General features: G+C 31.6%; 1 protein-coding gene across 1 annotated transcript in view; it reads right to left on the bottom strand.

Moving 5' to 3' along the window:
* Positions 1 to 6480: 6480 nt before the first annotated feature.
* scn5lab (sodium channel, voltage gated, type V-like, alpha b) overlaps positions 6481 to 19520 on the bottom strand; it is a 112384-nt gene continuing 99344 nt past the window's right edge. Inside the window, 6 exon segments of the mRNA XM_042751688.1 lie at positions 6481 to 9041; positions 12241 to 12511; positions 13093 to 13197; positions 13284 to 13421; positions 13515 to 13568; positions 16887 to 17159. Of these exon segments, the coding sequence (XP_042607622.1) occupies positions 7807 to 9041; positions 12241 to 12511; positions 13093 to 13197; positions 13284 to 13421; positions 13515 to 13568; positions 16887 to 17159 (2076 nt within the window). The 3' untranslated portion in view covers positions 6481 to 7806.

Raw genomic sequence — 19520 nt, 5'->3', positions numbered from 1 at the left:
CACTGACAGAAATGATGCTCTGAGTATTTCTCTACCCATGAAATCAACATGTTTTTTTGTGTGTGTGTGTGTCACAAAAGAAACAACATGTCAAACTCTTTTGATGGCTTAATGCCAGTTTATTCCAGAGAGACTGAACCTGTAAGTTGTTTTTGACAAAAGCATAAAATAATGACTTTAAACTGCATCTGAAATGCATTATTATCAGTTGATTTCCAGTGTCTGGATGTCATTCGTCATCAGGTGCGCTGCGTCTCAGATACTGCTGGGTTTTTCTCCTCGCTCAGATTTTGCTCGCTGTGTTTGGTTCAGCTGGGGTTTTGGTGATTTTTAGTGGATGTAAAGGGGTGATGATAAACATAAAAGCTGGTTTTCCCTGCAGGAATTGTAAATGGTTAATAATGAAATGTTAAAAACAATTTATGATTAAAAAAGAACATTTATGTATATTTGATAAACAAACACAATATAGACAGTGACTTGTTTGTTTCAGATCTGAGGGCATTTAAGTTCAAAGGTTGAACTCAAAGTTGTCTTGACATCAAGACGCTGGAGTTTTTCTGTCACAAGAAAGAAAATGACATGTCAGAAGTTTTGATGCATTAATGTCACAGTAATGACTCTGTCGTCATTTAAATTACCGTCATTTGAGTCAGAAATCCAGCAGTGATTCATTCGTGAACTGGTTCGTTTGGAAACTTAACGTAACAACATAAGTTTTTATTTTTATTTATTTATTTTTTAGCTGTATTTAATCAAGACATTTAAAACTTCCGTGTCATTCAGTGTCATTTTTGTGAGTGGGTTAAGTGAACTAACCTTACGTTTAAAGCTTTAAAGTTTAAACGCCTTCAAGGTTGAACTCAAAATTGTGTGAAGAGTTTTGTGACTTCTCACAAGAAGGAAAACTTTATAATGAGTGTGTTTTTATGTTTCGTTTTGTTTACATTTTTATTTTTTTATTGTTTATTTTTTTATTGTTTTTTTTGATGAGGATTTTTTAAAGGGATTTTTTTTTAAGGGATTTTTTTATTGTAAGGGATTTTTTTATTGTAAGGAATGGCGGTATATTTAATAAACATCTGTACATCTGTTAATCTGCAAAATTATCAAGTTACATAAATATAAATGGTGATGTCAAACTGTGTTTTTTAGATCAAGAATCTTTTTTTTTCTGATTAGGAATTGGTGGCTTTGGGAAGTTAACGATCTCTCTCTGTTATTTGATTTTATTTTATTTTTTTTATTTTATTTTATTTTATTTTATTTTTATTTTATTAATTAATGTAATTAAATATGATTTATTTTTAATTAGTTATTTAGTTAGTTATTTATTAGTTTTAATTTATTTATTTATTTATTTATTTATTTATTTATTTATTTATTTATTTATTTATTTATTTATTTATTTTATTTCAAGATGTATTTGATCAAGATGTTTAAAAAGACCATAAAATCAAAGTTAGATTTTTTTATGATTTTTTTGGGTTTTTTTTAAGAATGACTGTATATTTGATAGACATGCATCTGTAAATATGAAAAATAATAATAATAATTGACAAAGGGTGAACTCAAAACTGTGCCTTATATCAAGATGCTTAAAACTGTGTGGGTTTAATTTTTTTTTTAAATTTTTAATTGTATTTATTTATTGAGCTTTGATTAAAAGATATATATTTGTGGATATTCAGTTTTGGTTTTTATGCATGAATGTGTTTTTATTTTATTTTTTATTAAGTTGTATTTGGTCAAGACATTTAAAACCCCCATGAAATCAAAGTTGGATTTCAGTGTCTTTTCTCTGCGTGGTTTATATTTGATAAACAGTCAGCAAACAGTGTAGAAAAGATTGACTGCACATGACAGAGAATGAATCTTATTGTTTATTGGACTATTGATATACACGGTGTTCTAATTGGCAACAACGCTGTTTCAAAGAGTGGCCGTTCCTGTTTCCTCGTCTTTACAACAACAACACATCCTCGTTTACTTCCGCACGTCGCTTCCAGACAAAGAGGAGAGAATCCACAAGTTTAAACGCTTGGAGAAAAGTCCCATACTGCCGCATGCAAGTCCTAACAGTGTACAAAAGAAATCCTCCTTAATAAATAAACAGGCACAAAATGATTGGATGGGGGTTCCGAATGTTCTCGGGCTCGAGGTCAGCCCTCCAAAAAGACGTCCTCAGGACTCTGAGGTTTATAACAGATGAAAAAGCTGATCCCGATCAGCCTCCGTAGGATAAAGCAGGCCTCCAAACACGTCAAAATCTCCCAAGAGTTGATTGAGTTTTTTTCTTACAAAAAAAAGTCTAAATAAAAAAACAGCAAGTAAATACAGCAAAGTCTACCATTATAAAATACACTTGTTTCAAGATGACTGATATTTTTACATTACATACATGTATATATATTTATATATATAAAGCATAGGTAAAATATGCCTGTTAATGACCATATCTGACATATGCTCTTGTATTGCACAAACTGGTATTGTTTAGAAACAAACAGTAGATAGAAAAATTTCCCTGTGCTTAATTTGTGGGTGATAAAATACATACTGCATGAATCATATCATATTCAGAACTTTAGCATCAATGCATGACAAGAAAATAAAGACAATGGATGAGAGAGACGTGATGTATACGGGATCCATTCAGAAGATTTAATGGCAGGATTTCAGCGCCGCTCATCCTTTGCTTGCATTTGGTGTTTGTTAATTAAATATTTCAATTAATGTGATGCTTTCAGCGAGCGATGATAGTTTGGTACTCTCAGCTTCATTTACATGTTTCCATCCCATAGATTTCTCTTTAAATCATCTCTGAAATGCAGAAAGCAGATCTGGTTTTAATGCAAAGCCAGAGTGTCGAGGCGAAAACCTCTTGAAATCCTGTCAGATGGACGTCTTTTGAGGGCCTCCTAATAAAGTAAATCTCACTTTTGAAAGATTTTAAATTTTGTGCATTTGCCATTGTGCATTTTCTGAGGATGCAGCAAATATTATTCAATAAATCCAGCTCTGTCCTGAAAACATGTGAGTGGCCTACAGAGACAGCATTTCTTTTGAAAAGCCCTAAATTTAAGATTTTTATATCTGAATTGATTATAAAATTTCTGTGCATTTGGATTACACAGATTTAACATGAATAAATGTGATGCATATTTATAATAAATTAAAATAATAAAATTAAATTTTAAATAATTAATTTAAAATGATTTAAAATAATTTATTTTTTTTAAATAATCACATATTTAAAATACATTTATTCAAATTTTTAGAATTTATGTTCATTGTGAAAATGTAATTTATTCAGTGAAAAAGTATTTAAAAATTATTAATATATTTATTTATTACTTCTATTTAATTTTATTTAAATAATCAGGTCAGATTTAAGCACTCAAAATACATACACACACACATACAAAAATCATGCCAGAGTTGATTAACTATTTGCATCTGTTTAATTTAATTTAAATAATCATATTTTCAGAATGCATTTATTCAAATTTTCTTAAGAGTTTCAATAAATCTGTTCATTGTGAAGATCTGATTTATTTGGTAAGAAATTATAAACAAGGTAACAATTTTTATTATTATTATATTTATTAACTAGTTGCATATATTTTATTTAAAAATCATATTTTTAAAATGCATTTATTGAAATGGCTTAGAATTTAAAAAAAAAAAGTTAATTGTGAAAAAAATCATTCAGTAATGAATATGGTTAAAATATGGCTGACTGACAAAAAAAAATATATATATTTTTGGAGTTGCAAAATGTACTTTTATTTATATTTTATCTACTTCAGACTTCCATGTTCAGTTCAATTCAGTTACTTTGTAATTATCTGTGAAATTTACTGGCAGAATTTTTTTTCAAAGCCATTTTTCAGTGCATGCATAACAAAACGTTTATTAGTTTGTTTCAAATGTTTAATCCAAATGCATAAAAAATTGTATATGCAATTCAAATACATAGATCTTATATTCAGGCTGTTTAAAAAGGTTTTGTCTTCTACGAAGAAGACAAACCAAAATGCAGTCAAAAAAAAAAAACAGAAATTACCCTCAATTTAAAGTTGAGTCAAATCTAATTTAAAATTGTGCTGTGTATTTGTTTGGTTCTTAAAATATCCTGTTTTTTATCCTAGCACATTGTAAAACTCACAATGAGTTACAGTAAGTAGAGTGTTCAAAATCACCCTTAGTAGGCAGCTTCCTAAGTAGTCTCACTAGGTTTTGAAACGGAGCCAGTGTGCTTTATTTTGAGCATCACGACTCATTCTGCAGTAATCCAAAAGACTCTTTGGCTGTGTTGGATGAGGAGAAAGAAGTGAGCTGAACAGAAGGAGGCCGCACATCGCCGTCCTGACATCACAGCAAATCTGCTGCGCTTCCACGACAAAAGAGCCGTCCGAAAACATCACGTCAAGAAGCCAAACAACTGCCTGGCCGCCAGCCTCACAACGCAAAAGCAGCACTGCATGGCATGAAGTACGAGCAGCGCACGCATGCATGAGCACATCTCACAAACACCAACGCAAAACCTTCAGACGTTCAGATGTATGGCTCTGCTCCTGTGCAAATAGAGTTTGACCAAAGGCGGTTCATCACACACAGTCCAGATGTTGCTAATTATGTCCAGAAATAACTCTTTCCTTGTTGTTTTTACATAAGTTTCCATCTGAAGTTGCATTTGCAACCCATTTTACTTCTGTAAAATAACGTCACAGATGAATCATTCGGAATAAAACCAGAAACCTTGATTTTGAGTTTTTGTTCAACATGTTAGAGAGAAACAAACATGTTCTACTTCACAAATGTGACCAACAGAAATGCCTAAATAATCGGTAATAATCGGTGTCTATTTTAAACATTGCTTTAGTCATTGAGTGTTTTCCAGTCAAATGTGTGTTTGACTTCAAATTAGACGCCATTGGGACTTTTGCCAATTGATGCCATATTTAATTTAATGCAAATTAAATTAAGAATCTACACTTCAAAAAAAAGAATTGTCCAGGGTCATTAAGATTTTACAAGAATAAAATACTTTTTCCATTTTTCTATTTACTAGCAATTTCTGAGCTGAACTACTTTTTAATCCATTTTTTGTTTTGTTTGTTTGTTTAAGTTATATTTGATCTGTTCAATGGTTAAATTTCTAAGTAAATCATTTCTAAAATCATTCTTAACGAACTGTCAAATGCATTTAAAATTAACCCAGAAATTCGGTGTTGTTTATTAATAAACCTCGTCGTTAAACCTAATTATACTGACTCCTAAACATCTTTCCAGATAATTTAAGACAAAAACATGGGTTGTTGCCCTCACAGCCTCATTTTCATCAAATTTAATTATAGCATCCAGTCTAAATGAGGTCTGTAACATCAAGTTCAAGTGTCCAAATGTAATGCAAACAAACCTCGAACTTTAGAAGATACTCAGACGATACAGGCATTGCATCTGCGCCCTTCAGTGACGCTCATGTCAGAATAATTATATTAACTATTAACCGAGCTTGAGTCTATTTTTGCCATTGAGCCTCTGTGGTTTCTTAAGCCTGTACACGTAGGTTGCACATGTCACGTATCATATTTCCTGTAAATTAAAGCTGTGTTGAGTCAGAGCAAAGCCGTGCCATTTCACCTGTGTGAATGTACACAGTGACAGCTGATGCTTATTTACAATTCATTCAGTCACACAACACGACAGCGTTTTAGAAACGCACACTTTGCACATGTAAAAGGTAATGAATTTTCAGGTTTTAAAATGAAATTATTGATGCATTAAAGCAGCCTGAAATCACTTCAAAGTTTGCTTAAAAATGAGTGCCGTCAAATATTAATCACGATTAATCGCATTCAAAATAAAAGTTTTTGTTTATATAATATGTATGTGTGTGTACTGTTTATATATACACTTGGATGTATATATTTAAGAAAAATATTATTTTTTATATTTTAATATATTTATAATATAAATTATATATATATATATAATTATATATATATATATATATATTTTGAATATTGCTGAAAAATAGATATATATATATTAATGCTGTCAAACGATTATTAGTGTTTTTTTTTTCATAATATATGTTTTTTTTTTGTGTATTTTTTTTGTGTTTTTATAAATACACACAGATACAGTATATATTTTACAAATATTTACATGTATATGCATTTATATTATTATATTTTATATTATATATAAATATATTTCATATATAAACATAACACATTTTTCTTAAATTTATACATGCATGTGTTTGTATTTATATATACTAAATACATATACACCATATACACACACATATATAATGTAAACAAAAACATTTATTTTGGATGCAATTAATCACGATTAATCGTTTGACAGCACTATTATACATACATATAAATATTTTCAAAATACATACTGTACTGTATGTGGGTGTATTTATATATACATAATAAATATACACAGTACACACACATATATTATGTAAACAAAAACTTTTATTTTGGATGTGATTAATCACGATTAATTGTTTGACAGCAATAAAATGAAATATTTAAAAGTTTGCTTGCATCCAAATTGATTCAGATGAACTAGTCAAACATTGGAAAATTCCCCTGTAGTTTGTAATAATATACAGCCATGTATGATATATTGCAGAATTTTTCTTTTAGATTTCGGCTTTTTGTCTCAATGAATAAGTAGTGCTTTTTTACTTGGGCTTCCTGATAGAAACCACCATAAGCAAATGTGCTGAAAAGTCAATTCCTCCAATCACGCCAATGGAACGGTTTCCTTCTGATGCTATTTATGGTGAGTCTGCTAATGATTTACAAAACCCAAAAGAAATGCATGAAGAAAGATGAATTATAAACACAGGATTTAGTTCTAGCAGGCACACTTGGGATCTATTGCTACATAAAACAGCCCTTCACCAAACCTGCCAACCCGACCCAAACGGTGGCGCGTTCAATGTCAGTTTGAGATAGAAAAACACATGTGCTATAATCTTCACTAGTAATATAAGCCACAGTTACAGCTGGAGGCCGTTACAGTAGAAACTTTGACACATTTTTTAAATCCAATAAATATCGTTAATGTTATTCCTAAAAGTAGCAAATTATTGCTGAACGTATAGTGTGCAAAACAATTAAAAAGAAAGTGTTCTTGTTAACCCCTCCATACCATGCAGTTTCCGCATGCAAAATAAATACTTCACCATAGAAACAAATGTGTTTCGCGTTCGAAAAGAAGCATGTGCAATAGTTCGCAAGAATTTAGTAAAGACAGGTTTTAATCGAGTGACCATTTGATTGTCTTTTACTAGTCTTGATATAACAACACCGAGCGAAACCTCATAAGAAATGGCAAAAAAAACAAAAACAACAGAAAGTGCAAATACCACTGCCTTTTCATCGCTAGCGACACAAATCAGAAAGAGGTAATCGTCATGCTTTCCAAAGCGTGAAGTATGAATATTTATAACATGGATGCACCGCTAAGTTTCTTCTACGTCATCTCAAATCTTAAAAGGAATCACGCCATTTTAAGTAAGACCTTTAATGAACTTACGTTGCAGTCTAATATATGATGATTACATCCTCTATATCTGCGACTACGGATCTCATTCATGCATTCAAACTGTGAAGGTTGACGTGTGCATGTTCAAAGAGCATGTCTGTGACACTTTCCCCTTGTATTTTCAAACAAGCGTGAACCACAGGATAAATAAAACAGTCTACAAAAACCTCCAAGGATTTTGTGTCTATGTTACATTCGGTAAACAAAAGGAAAAGACGTCCATCATCACAGAAACGTCTCGCGATCTCGGTCTGTGAAAGGTTCGCTCAGGTCCGTGTTTGCGGCCTCCAGGATTAGAACGTGAAAAAGCTCGCTAGTCGCTCGCGTGACGCTGTCGTAGGATGGCGGGCATGAAGTTGCTGACAGTGTTTCCGTAACTTCAGCTTCGGCGCCGTAGTTCTCCATGATCATCGCAACTATAAGTCCTTCGTTCTCCGGCGAGCTGTCGCCGTCTTTGGCGGCGTCTGGCATGTGGAGTCGGCGATAAAGTAGCGAGGCTTGTTTCAGCTGCCGTCGCAGTAGATGCCTCCGATACGCGCGTTGGATCATGATTGCGGAAACTTCCTCTTGCTTGCGCCGAAGCGTCGTCGTGATCGGCTCGTAGGAAATCTTAGACGGGTTCGCCATCATAAACTTCTCTTCCATTTGTTGCTTCAACGCGTCCATTTCGTCCGACTCTCCAAGAACGCGTTTGGTGAACGCGAAGAGGATATCCAAACAATGGATCTTGTCGCCGCTCACCATCGGCAGGTCCATGGAAATCAGTTTGATTTTGTTGGGCTTGCCGATGCGCAGCGGCTCGGAAAGCGAGTCTGCGAAATCCGAGAGTTTGGAGTATTCGATAAACTGCGTCGCTTCCGGATCGAACTTCTCCCAGACTTCGTAAAACATCTCGAAGTCGTCCTCGCTTAGTGGCTCCGTGCTCTCCTCGGTGGTGGCGATGATGTTGTTCTCCAATATGATCGCGATGTACATGTTGACCACGATGAGAAATGAAATAATAATGTAGGTTACGAAGAACGTGATGCCCACCGAAGGATTCCCGCAGTTTCCGCGAACGTTCGTTCCGGTGTGAGGAACATTCGGGTCGCACTCTTCCGGAGAGTTGTTGAGGATTGGATTGAGCAGATTGTCCCATCCGGCCGACGTTGTGATCTGGAAGAGACAGATCATGCTGTTACCGAACGTTTCGAAGTTGAACATGTCGTCGATGCCGCCTTGCTTCTTGACGTAGGCGAAGTTGGCCATGCCGAAGATAGCGTAGATGAACATGACGAGGAACAGCAGCAGGCCGATGTTGAACAACGCCGGGAGAGACATCATTAAAGCGAAGAGCAGCGTCCGGATTCCCTTCGCACCGCGGATGAGCCGAAGGATTCGTCCGATTCGAGCCAAGCGGATGACGCGGAAGAGCGTTGGTGAGACGAAGTACTTCTCGATGATATCCGCCAGAACAATGCCTGGAATGAGAAAGTGACACGGATTAGAGTTAGCATTTGAGTTCACTTTTTGGTAAAACTTTAGAAAAGGGAATACTTATTCACTATTAACTACGAGCTTTCCCGCAATAAATTCCTAATTTGCTGCATATTAATAGTTAGTAAGGTAGTTGTTAAGTTTAGGTATTGGGTAGGATTAGGGATGTAGAATAAGGCATTAATTTGTGCTTAATTAGTACTAATAAATGGCTAATATTCTAGTAATATAGATGCTAATAAGCAACTAGTTAAGAGACCCTAAATAAAGTGTTACCCACTTTTTTTAACCCTTTAAAGGCCCGTTCACACCAAGGATGATAACTATAAAGATAACTATAAAGATAACGATATTAGCGTCCACACCAGCAGACGATATCGTCTGTATATTCTAAGTGCATGAGCGTCTGTTGCTTTAAATTCTCCAGCTCGTTATAGCAGGGTGGATTCTGATTGGCTGTCAATGTTTGTATCGTTCATCAGGTGGAAAAAATAATAATTCTGTAAGTGATTTCAAGGATATCATTTCTCTGTGCCTTTATCGTTATAGTTCGGTGCGGACTGTGCTATTCTTCAATATTGAGAACGATTTTTAGAACTATATCTTTATTGTTATCTTTATAGTTATCGTGCTTGGTGTGAACGGGCCTTTTGAGATTTTAAGCTTTCAATTGATATATCATTTACTTTGTTTTTCTTTAGTATTGAGATGTTGTTTTTTGTGTTGAACTCTTTTTGTGAGGTTAATCTATTTCTTAAACAATCTATTACTTTTTCTACATAATTTGTGTAAAACAGTGGTAAAATATCTGGCCAAAATGGGCAGCAATACAATCAGTTTCATCACAAATTTACACAACACAAACAAACTAAAAACACTTAAAACAATTACATATCACTGAGTCATTTTCCATTTGCCACATAACTGTTTTAAAATGATCCAAAGACAGCAAATTATTTAATTTCAATTTCGATTGAAGAAGATCTTACAATAGTGGTTTTAACATCAAAATTTAAAGTCTAATCTTAAAATGCATGCTTTTATGTATCTTTCTCACTTTAAATACTTGGTGAGTTAATAAGAATATTGGTAACACTTTAGAGTCCAATTCTCACTATCAACCAGTTGATTTTTAGCATGAATATTACTGGGATATTGGCTGTTTTTAATACTTAAAAAGCACATATTAATGTCTTATTCTGCAAGACTTTATTCTAAATCCTTAATCCTACCCAATTCTTAAACTTAACTGTCAACAACTACTTTACTAAGTATTAATAAGCAGTCATTAGGAGTATATTGGGGTAAAATAATAGTTAGTTAATAGCGAGAATAGGACTTTAATCTAAATAACCAGAATAATTTATGTAGTTACTTGAAAGAATTAAAATAACTGTTTCATGTCTATCCTTGTATCATTAACTTGTCAAGGTTGATATAGTATTTAGAAAGTAATTAGTAATAAGTAATTAATTACTTTTTTAGAGTAACCCAACACTGTTTCTGACCATGACCACCTTGATTTATTGAACAGTCGGTCCTTCTTAAGAGTTAAATGGCTGGTTTTTACATTTGCAGCAGTGCGTCTTTAAGCTTTTAACCCTGTGGAGTTACAGATGGTGGCAGGGGGTCGTGGCACAAACCCACGTCAAGCTTTTAGCTCGGACTGAGAGCTCAATCACTGGCCAATCACCTGAGCTGACAGCCCCGATTGCCCAAACTACCTTCACCTTAAACCATCTCCTCTGTTAACCCCTCTGGCCTTCCTCATTCTCTCATCAGGGTCACGAGGGGCGTCTGTTCTCAAAATCACCTCGTTGTGTCACTTAAGCACCGGCTGCCTATTTATTAGTAGGTGAAGTGCTACAAAATTGCACTGAATGCCTTTAGACCTTGATATGTAATGCCAAGGCCAGACGGTAAAGCTACTGTATCTTACTGTATCTTGAGAGATATTAAACAATTTAATCTGGGATTTAATAGAACTGGTTGCCTCATTCAGAAAAAAATATATATGTAAGGATATTATACTTTACATTTGTTTTACACTATTTTACTTATCATATTTATTAAAATTTTTATTTTTAACAAAGTTGAAAAAGGGGGTGTGACATGAAAAATGTTTTATTAAAAATAAATCAATAAATCAATAAATAATAAAAACAGTATTAAAAATACTTTATTTTTACTCTTTTAAATATTTCTGACCAGTGACAGAAAATTCTTTATATATATATATATATATATATATAGAGAGAGAGAGAGAGAGAGGGAGAGAGAGTTATTAAATTTAAGTTATTTAAAATTCTTTACACTTTTTCAGCTTAATTATTAAAATATATTAGACGAAAATCTAAATTTAAATTATTATTTTTAACTTTAAGTTGAAGATGTATGGGTGACATGAAAATTAAAAAAATATATATTTATAGTTATTAAAAATAATAAAATGAAAAATACATTTTAACGTAATTTAATATTATTCATTTAATTATTTTAATGACTATACCTTATTTTTTAACCCAAACACTCTTTTTCAGGCTAACAATTAAAATACATATTAGATTGAAAAAGTATAGGAGACATGAAAAATCTATTAAAAAATATTTATAAAAAATTAAACGTACAAAAATAATTTTTTATATTATTTAATGACACTCTTTTCAGTTTAGTAATTAAAATATATATTAGATGGAAAAGTATGGATGGCATGAAAAATGTATAAAAAAAATATAAAAATTATATTTAAAATGACTGTAAAATATATATATTTTTAAAAAATGCATATATTTGTATATTTATATTTAAAAATAATTTAAATGATCATTTTAACTAAGTTGAACAAGTATGGGTGACATTATACAAAATATACAATAATATTTATAGTTATTAAAAATAAAAGTAGTAAAATACATTTTAATATTATTTATGTTTAATAACTTCGTTAACTTGTCATAACTAAATATAGCTTTATATATATATATATATATATATACAGTGTAAATATATATATAAAAATATATAAATATATATAATTTATATAAAAATATATAAATATATATAATTTATATATTTATATATAAATATAATTTTTGGTCGCTGACCAGCCTTTGCTGGTGATGAACCTTAAAGATCTTTATATATAATTTTTTTTTTCTTTTTATTATAGAATTAACCCCTTACCCACAATGGAGAGGATGACAACCACAAAGTCGAAGATGTTCCAGCTGATGGTGAAGAAGTAGCAGCGCAGGGCGATGAGTTTGATGATGCACTCGGTGGTGAAGATGACGATGAAGGCCAGGTTGATGTAGTAGAGGATGTACTCGATGCTGGGAGACTGTTCGTCCGTCTCCACCATCATCGTCACCATGTTCAGGATGATCAGCAGCATTATCATGATGTCAAAGGCTTGTTTGGACACCAAGTCGAAGAAGAATCCTTGGACTGGGTTCTGAGAAGAAAACAATCCAAACCAAGAGGATTCAAAGAGTCAAAATCCACCAGAATCATTGATTTGTGTCCCTGCAGCACAGAAGCAGTCATCAGTAGCACTCCTTGGACTGGGTTCTGAGAAGAAAACAATCAATAGCCAACTATACAGTGTTTTGGGTCAAAATTATACATTTTTATTTTTTGCCACAAATCATTAGGATATTAAGTAAAGATCATGTTCCATGAAGATATTTTGTAAATTTCCTACCGTAAATATAGCAAAACTTTTTTTGATTAGTAATATGCATTGCTAAGAACTTCATTTGAACAACTTTAAAGATGATTTTCTCAATATTTTGATTTTTTTGCACCCTCAGATTCCAGATTTTTAAATAGTTGTATCTCAGACAAATATTGTCCTCCAAACAAACCATACATCAATGGAGAGATTATTTATTCAGCTTCAGATTATGTATAAAACTTCAGCTTTCAGATGATGCATACATCTCAGTTTTGAAAAATTGACCCTTATGACTGGTTTTGTGGCCCAGGGTCACATTTTATCGGCTCATTTTGATTAAAAACCCATTGAGTACTCACAGTAGGTCTTGGGATGGGTTTCTGAGGTTTCTTGGATCCCAGTTTCTTCATGGCATTGTAATATTTCTTCTGTTCTTCTGTCATGAAGATGTCCTGTCCTCCTAAGTACAGAGAAACTCTTCTGTTATTATTACCGTCACAATGGCATTTACACGCTTTATGCTCATGATTCTGCTGGTTTTAATACTTATCTTTCGCTTCTGTTGGTTGAAATTGTCAATGATGACACCGATGAAGAGATTGAGCGTGAAGAAGGAGCCGAAGATGATGAAGATGACGAAGTACAGGTACATGTACAGGCTGTTCTCTTTAATGGGCTGCTCTTCCACCTGTTTCAGTAGATTATAGACGCTCAAATTAACAAACGATACGTTCATAAGGGTTTCAATCTGGTTTAATGAGCTCAAAACGGTTTTACTTACGGATCGTGAGTCGACCGCGGCGTACATGATCTCCATCCAGCCCTTGAACGTGGCCTTGAGAAGGAGAAAAAAAAAAATGAAATATACATATTTAAAAACAACAACAAACATTAAGTGAATCTGGGAGGAAAAATAAATAAAACAAAAATTATTTTTAAAAAAATGTATGCAATAAAATTAAATAAATTAAAATTAACTAATAAAAATGGCAAAACTCAACCTGTAAAAACTTAAAACTTAATCAAATAACTAAAACTGAAATAATAAAAAAAACTATACAGACATGTAAAAAAAAAAAAAAACATTAACTAACTAATAAAAATGACAAAAGTCAATCTGTCAAAAAATTTCAAACTTACTAAAACAAAAAATTGAAATAAAAATGTATTAACTATATTGTTTTACAATTAAATATTACAATAATTAAAATAGATTTAAAAAAAATTATTCTGAAAAACTATTAAGACATTTAGTAATGAAGTTGGTAATGATAATTATGTAGAAACTTAAAACTTACTAAAACAACTAAAATAAAAATAAAAACTAGCAGTTATTTAAGAAAAACTAATAATAACTAATACAAATTATATTTGTACCACATTAAATGTTTTTAAATAAATAAACAAAAAATGAATTACTTTTTTTACATTTTTAAAACTATTATTAAAACTTTTTGAACATTTTTAAAAGTTATTTCTGAATTTCAATGAAAATAAAAATGAATAAAAAATTGAATGAATAAAAATATTTTATTAATTTTTTTTTTTTATTTTTATTATTTTATGTGTTTTATGAATTTTGTTGTTTATGAATTTCTATGAATAAAATTTTTAAAACTTATGAAATAAAAAAAATAAAAAAACAATATCAATTAGAAACACGGGATTTTGTTCTATTTTCTTTTGTGTCAGAAAAAGGCGCAAAAGTTTATTAAAAATAAGATTTTTTTTAAAAAAAACAAGAGACTGAAGTACGAGGAGTGGGCAAAATCGGATTTGCTGTGAGTGAGTGAATGAGTGAGTGAGTGAGTGAGTGAGTGAATGAATGTTAGTGAATGAGTGAGTGAGTGAATGAATGAATGTATGAGGGAGTGAGTAAGTGAATGAATGAATGTATGAGTGAGTGAGTGAGTGAGTGAGTGATTTTTTGTATTTTTTTTTGTGTGAATGTATGGTGGGTTGGTTAATTGATGAATGAATGTATGAGTGAGTGAGTGAATGAATGAATGAATGTATGAGTGAGTGAGTGAGTGAGTGAGTGAATGAATGAATAAATGAGTGAGTGAGTGAGTGAATGAATGAATGTATGAGTGGTTGATTGATTGATTTATTGGTTGGTTGAATGATGGGTGAGTGAGTGGGTGAGTGACGTGAGTGAGTGAGTGAGTGAGTGAGTGAGTGAGTGAGTGTGTGCATGAATGAATGAAAGAAGTATGAGTGAGTGAGTGAGTGAATGAATGAATGTAGGAGTGGACGTGAGTGAGTGAGTGCATGAATGAATGAATGAATGAATGATGTATGAGTGAGTGAGTGAATGAATGAATGAATGAGTGGGTGAGTGAGTGGGGTAGAATAAAAGTGAGTGAGTGAGTGAATGAATGAATGAATGTATGAGTGAGTGAGTGAGTGAGTGAGTGAGTGAGTGAGTGAGTGAGTGAGTGGATGAGTGAGTGAGTGAGTGACTGAGTGAGTGATGTGAGGTGAGTGAGTGAGTGATCTGAGAAGGTGAATATGAGAGTGAATGTATAAGTGAGTGTGATGATGAGTGAGTGAGGTGGAGGGAGTGAGTGAGTGGTGAGAGGGAGTGAGTGAGTGATGCTAGGATGAGTGAGTGAGTGAGTGAATGAATGAATGAATGAATGAATGAGTGAGTGAGTGAGTGAGTGAGTGAGTGAATGAGTGAATGAATAGATGACAGTGGGCTGCTTTCATAGAGTGCCAGAAATCACTACGGTTGGTCTTTTTTGGTCTTAGTTAGCAGTAATTACAGTTCTTTTTGAACGACTATTTGAAGATGCTAATGAAAGGTTTTTATTGGCTGAAGTCACAAGAAGGTGATGGAAAGGAGCGACTTGTTGCTAGGTTACCGCATCAACTAAGTTAAAACGAAGAATGAAGTGCGTTCACTCTTGCTGAGCACAAACTTTGATATAATGGCAGCAGCGGTGGCTAAAAATAACGCTTGCACTGAGTCTCTGATTGATTCGCTCTCGGACAGACGAGGTGGCCAGCGGCGGGAAGGAATAGGAGCGAGAAACTAAAGCTAAAGCTCAGCACCGGATGCAGCTACCTTAGCAGAACCGACTCCAACAGAACAGAAAAATGTGCCTTTTAGGAACACTTTGTTTTCAAGAGAAAATGCTCCCAGATAAAATAAATAAATAGAAATGTACTATTTATTTATTAATTAAAAGTGGTAATAAAAATAACAATATACAGAAAGATAGATAAATAATTCAATATGTAAATATAAAAATAAAATAATAAAATATAATTGCCTAAATTTAAGAGTTATTTATTTGAATTGCATATACTGTAAAATTCCCAGTATAAACCAGTATACATTTGCATGAATGTTTTATTTTTATTTTAAAATGACATTTTTAAATAGTAGGTATTTTTAGTTTTAGTTAACAGTAAAATAATATGATCATAACCGGATGTTGCCATTTTCTACTAACTGCTTAAATATAATTCCAATAAATAATAATATTAATACATAGAAAAATAAGACATAAATAATGAAATATAAAATAGTAAAATATTAACATCTAAATAAATAAATAAATTAGATTTCTTAAATTTAGACCTAAATAATTTACACATTTAAATATTTTGTTTTGGCATTTTCTACTAACTACTTAAAAATAAATAAATACAAATAATATAAAAATGTAAATATTAATGCCTAAATTTAAAATGTATTTATTTGAACTGCATATAATGTTTCCAGTACATAAAAATGTTTATAAATCTGTTTTTAGGAGCAATAAAACATTATTTTCAAATGCTTCTAATAAAAATAAAAATAAATCAATAGAAACATAACTTTAATATATATATATTATTATTATTATATATTATATATTTATATTATTAATAATATAAATATAATAAATAAAAAAAAAATAAAGTAAAATATTAATGCCTAAGTTTAAGATTTATTTTTTATTAAGATTTATTTGTGAATATTTTAACAATGCGCTCCTTCAAACTGGTAGAATCAACATGAATCTGTTCACATTTCTTCTGTTAATAAGTATGAACATGATTAGAACGGCTCGCCGGAACAAGCAATATTTAATTAGTTTGCTAGCATCATAATGCACATAAGGAAAGGTTTAGTGGTTTATTAACAGAAGTGAATTCTCACCACTTGCAGCAGCGCGAGGTACCCGGCGCCCACGTTGTCGAAGTTGACCTTGACTTTGGTCCAGTAGTACTGCGTGCTGTTCATCTCCAAGCACTCGCTCTTGTTGTTGATGAAGGAGGAGTTGTAGATGAAGCCGGTGCGGTTGACGCAGCGGCCGAACTTCCCGGCGAACAGATTGACTCCCATGATGCTGAAGATCAGCCAGAAGATCAGACACACCAGCAGCACGTTCATGATGGACGGGATCGCGCCGATCAGAGCGTTCACCACCACCTGATGCAAACAGATCAGAATCAGACCCAGCAAACACAGCTTTCTGAGATCAGATCAGAAACAAACCCGACTGGCATTTACGCACTCGATCGAAAACTCCTGATAACGTACAGCGAGTGTAAATGGCATTTCCATGAACATTATCACCAGCTGAACGCATCAGAGAAGAGTGTGTTTAACAGTCGACTGAACAGAAACATGCCACAATTCACCCCAAAATTTAAATATATATGTTTTTAGGAGCAATAAAACGTTATTTTCATGACAAAAAATACCCCTAGATTATTGTTAGTGTAATGCAAAATAAATAAATACAAATCTAATTTGAGAAAATAAAGTATATTTTGTAAAATATTAATTTAATATTAATTTAGCATGCTTTTCAGTATATTTTTTTTATACGTGACCCTGGAGCACAAAAAGGGTCAACTTTTCAAAATTGAGATGTATACATCATCTGAAGCTGAATAAATAATCTCTCCATTGATGTGTGGTTTGTTAGGAGGACAATATTTGTCTGAGATACAACTATTTGAAAATCTGGAATCTGAGGGAGCAAAAAAAATCTAAATATTGAGAAAATCATCTTTAAGTTGTTCAAATGAAGTTCTTAGCAAAGCATATTACTAATCAAAAATAAAGTTTTGATATATATTTACTGTAGGAAAGGTACAAAATATCTTCATGGAACATGATCTTTACTTAATATCCTAATGATTTTTGTCATAAAAGAAAAATGCATAATTGTGACCCATACAATGTATTGTTGTCTATTGCTACAAATATACCTGTGCTGCTGATGACTGCTTCTGTGCTGCAGGGACACATTTATATTTTATAATATATATTTATTTTAATAATAACATTTATTAATATACATGTATACACACACACACATATTTATATACAAAATATACAGAAAAATATCAATTAATTTCCATATATTTATATTTTTAACATAAACTAATACAATTAATGTCAGATTAATTAATATTAAGGCCAGATTTCTGCAATAAATAAATAACACAAAAATAAGGTATAGTTTATTATTAACTATTTGCATTTATTTTATTTAAATACAATTTTTTGAATTTATTACATATTTAATCAAGTTCATCATTGTTTTATATTTTTTTTATTTTTATTTATTCATTTAATTTAATATTTTTTTATTTATTTTTATTTATTGATTTAGAGCAATTACAATCATTACATTTATTTGTTTTTTTTTATGCTAAAACTGTGTAATCAAATAAATAAATCCTAAATGTAGGCATTAATATTTTTCTATTTATGCATTTTTTTTCTATACATTATATATTTATTCTGATTTACAAAAAAATTTTTTTTCTATACATTATATATTAATTTAAGTCTTAAAATAGCGCTTCAAACTATTTAATGGACATTTTTTTTTTAGTTTTTTTATTTATTTATTTATTTATTTATTGGCTGAAATAAACCATCTTTGACACACTTCGTAAGATTCACCCTGAAAATCATTCTACATGCTGCTCACGCTTTGTGAATATGTTTTAAGATTGCTAAGTAGATTACAACCATAGAAGATTAAAAAAATCTACATGAGCAACAACACTACATGAGCATCAGTGCACTTCAGTTTATATATTTAATCCATTTCAAATCAAACTTTCATTTCTTAAATAGTTCATTAAGGCAAGACACTACAGGCAAAAATATTTTCTTTCATACACTGCATATACCTTTCATAGCGTGTTGCTTCAGATTAGTGTAGAGAAAACATCCAAAATACATTTTTAAGTTTGTTTTTATTATTTATTACAGGCAAAAATATTTTCTTTCATACACTGCATATGACCAAAAAAAATACCACTCGATTATGGGTTAGTGTAATGCAAAATAAATAATACAAATCTAATTCTTGAGAAAAATAAAGTATATTTTGTAAAATATTAATTTAAGATTAATTATAGCATGCTTGTAGATATTTTTTTATTATACGGGACCCTGGAGCACAAAAAAGGGTCAACTTTTCCAAAATTGAGATTTATATCATCATCTGAAGCTGAATAAATAATCTCTCCAGTGAATGTGTGGTTTGTTAGATAGGACAATATTTGTCTGAGATCTCCAAGAAACCTGATTTGAGACAATCTGGAATCTGCCGGGAGGCAAAAAAAATCTAATATAGGTGAGAAAATAATATTTAACGTTGTTCAAATGAAGTTGATAGCATGCATATTACGAAAGCAAAAATTAAGTTTTTGAATATTACGGTACGGTAAGGAAAGGTACAAAATATCTTCATGGAACATGATCTTTACTTAATATCCTAATGATTTGTTTCATAGAAAGAAACAGGATGCATAAAGGTTTGGA

This window comes from Cyprinus carpio, chromosome B24, assembly GCF_018340385.1.
Source record: "Cyprinus carpio isolate SPL01 chromosome B24, ASM1834038v1, whole genome shotgun sequence".
Lineage (NCBI taxonomy): Eukaryota > Metazoa > Chordata > Actinopteri > Cypriniformes > Cyprinidae > Cyprinus > Cyprinus carpio.
This window is presented reverse-complemented; position numbering and strand designations above follow the sequence as displayed.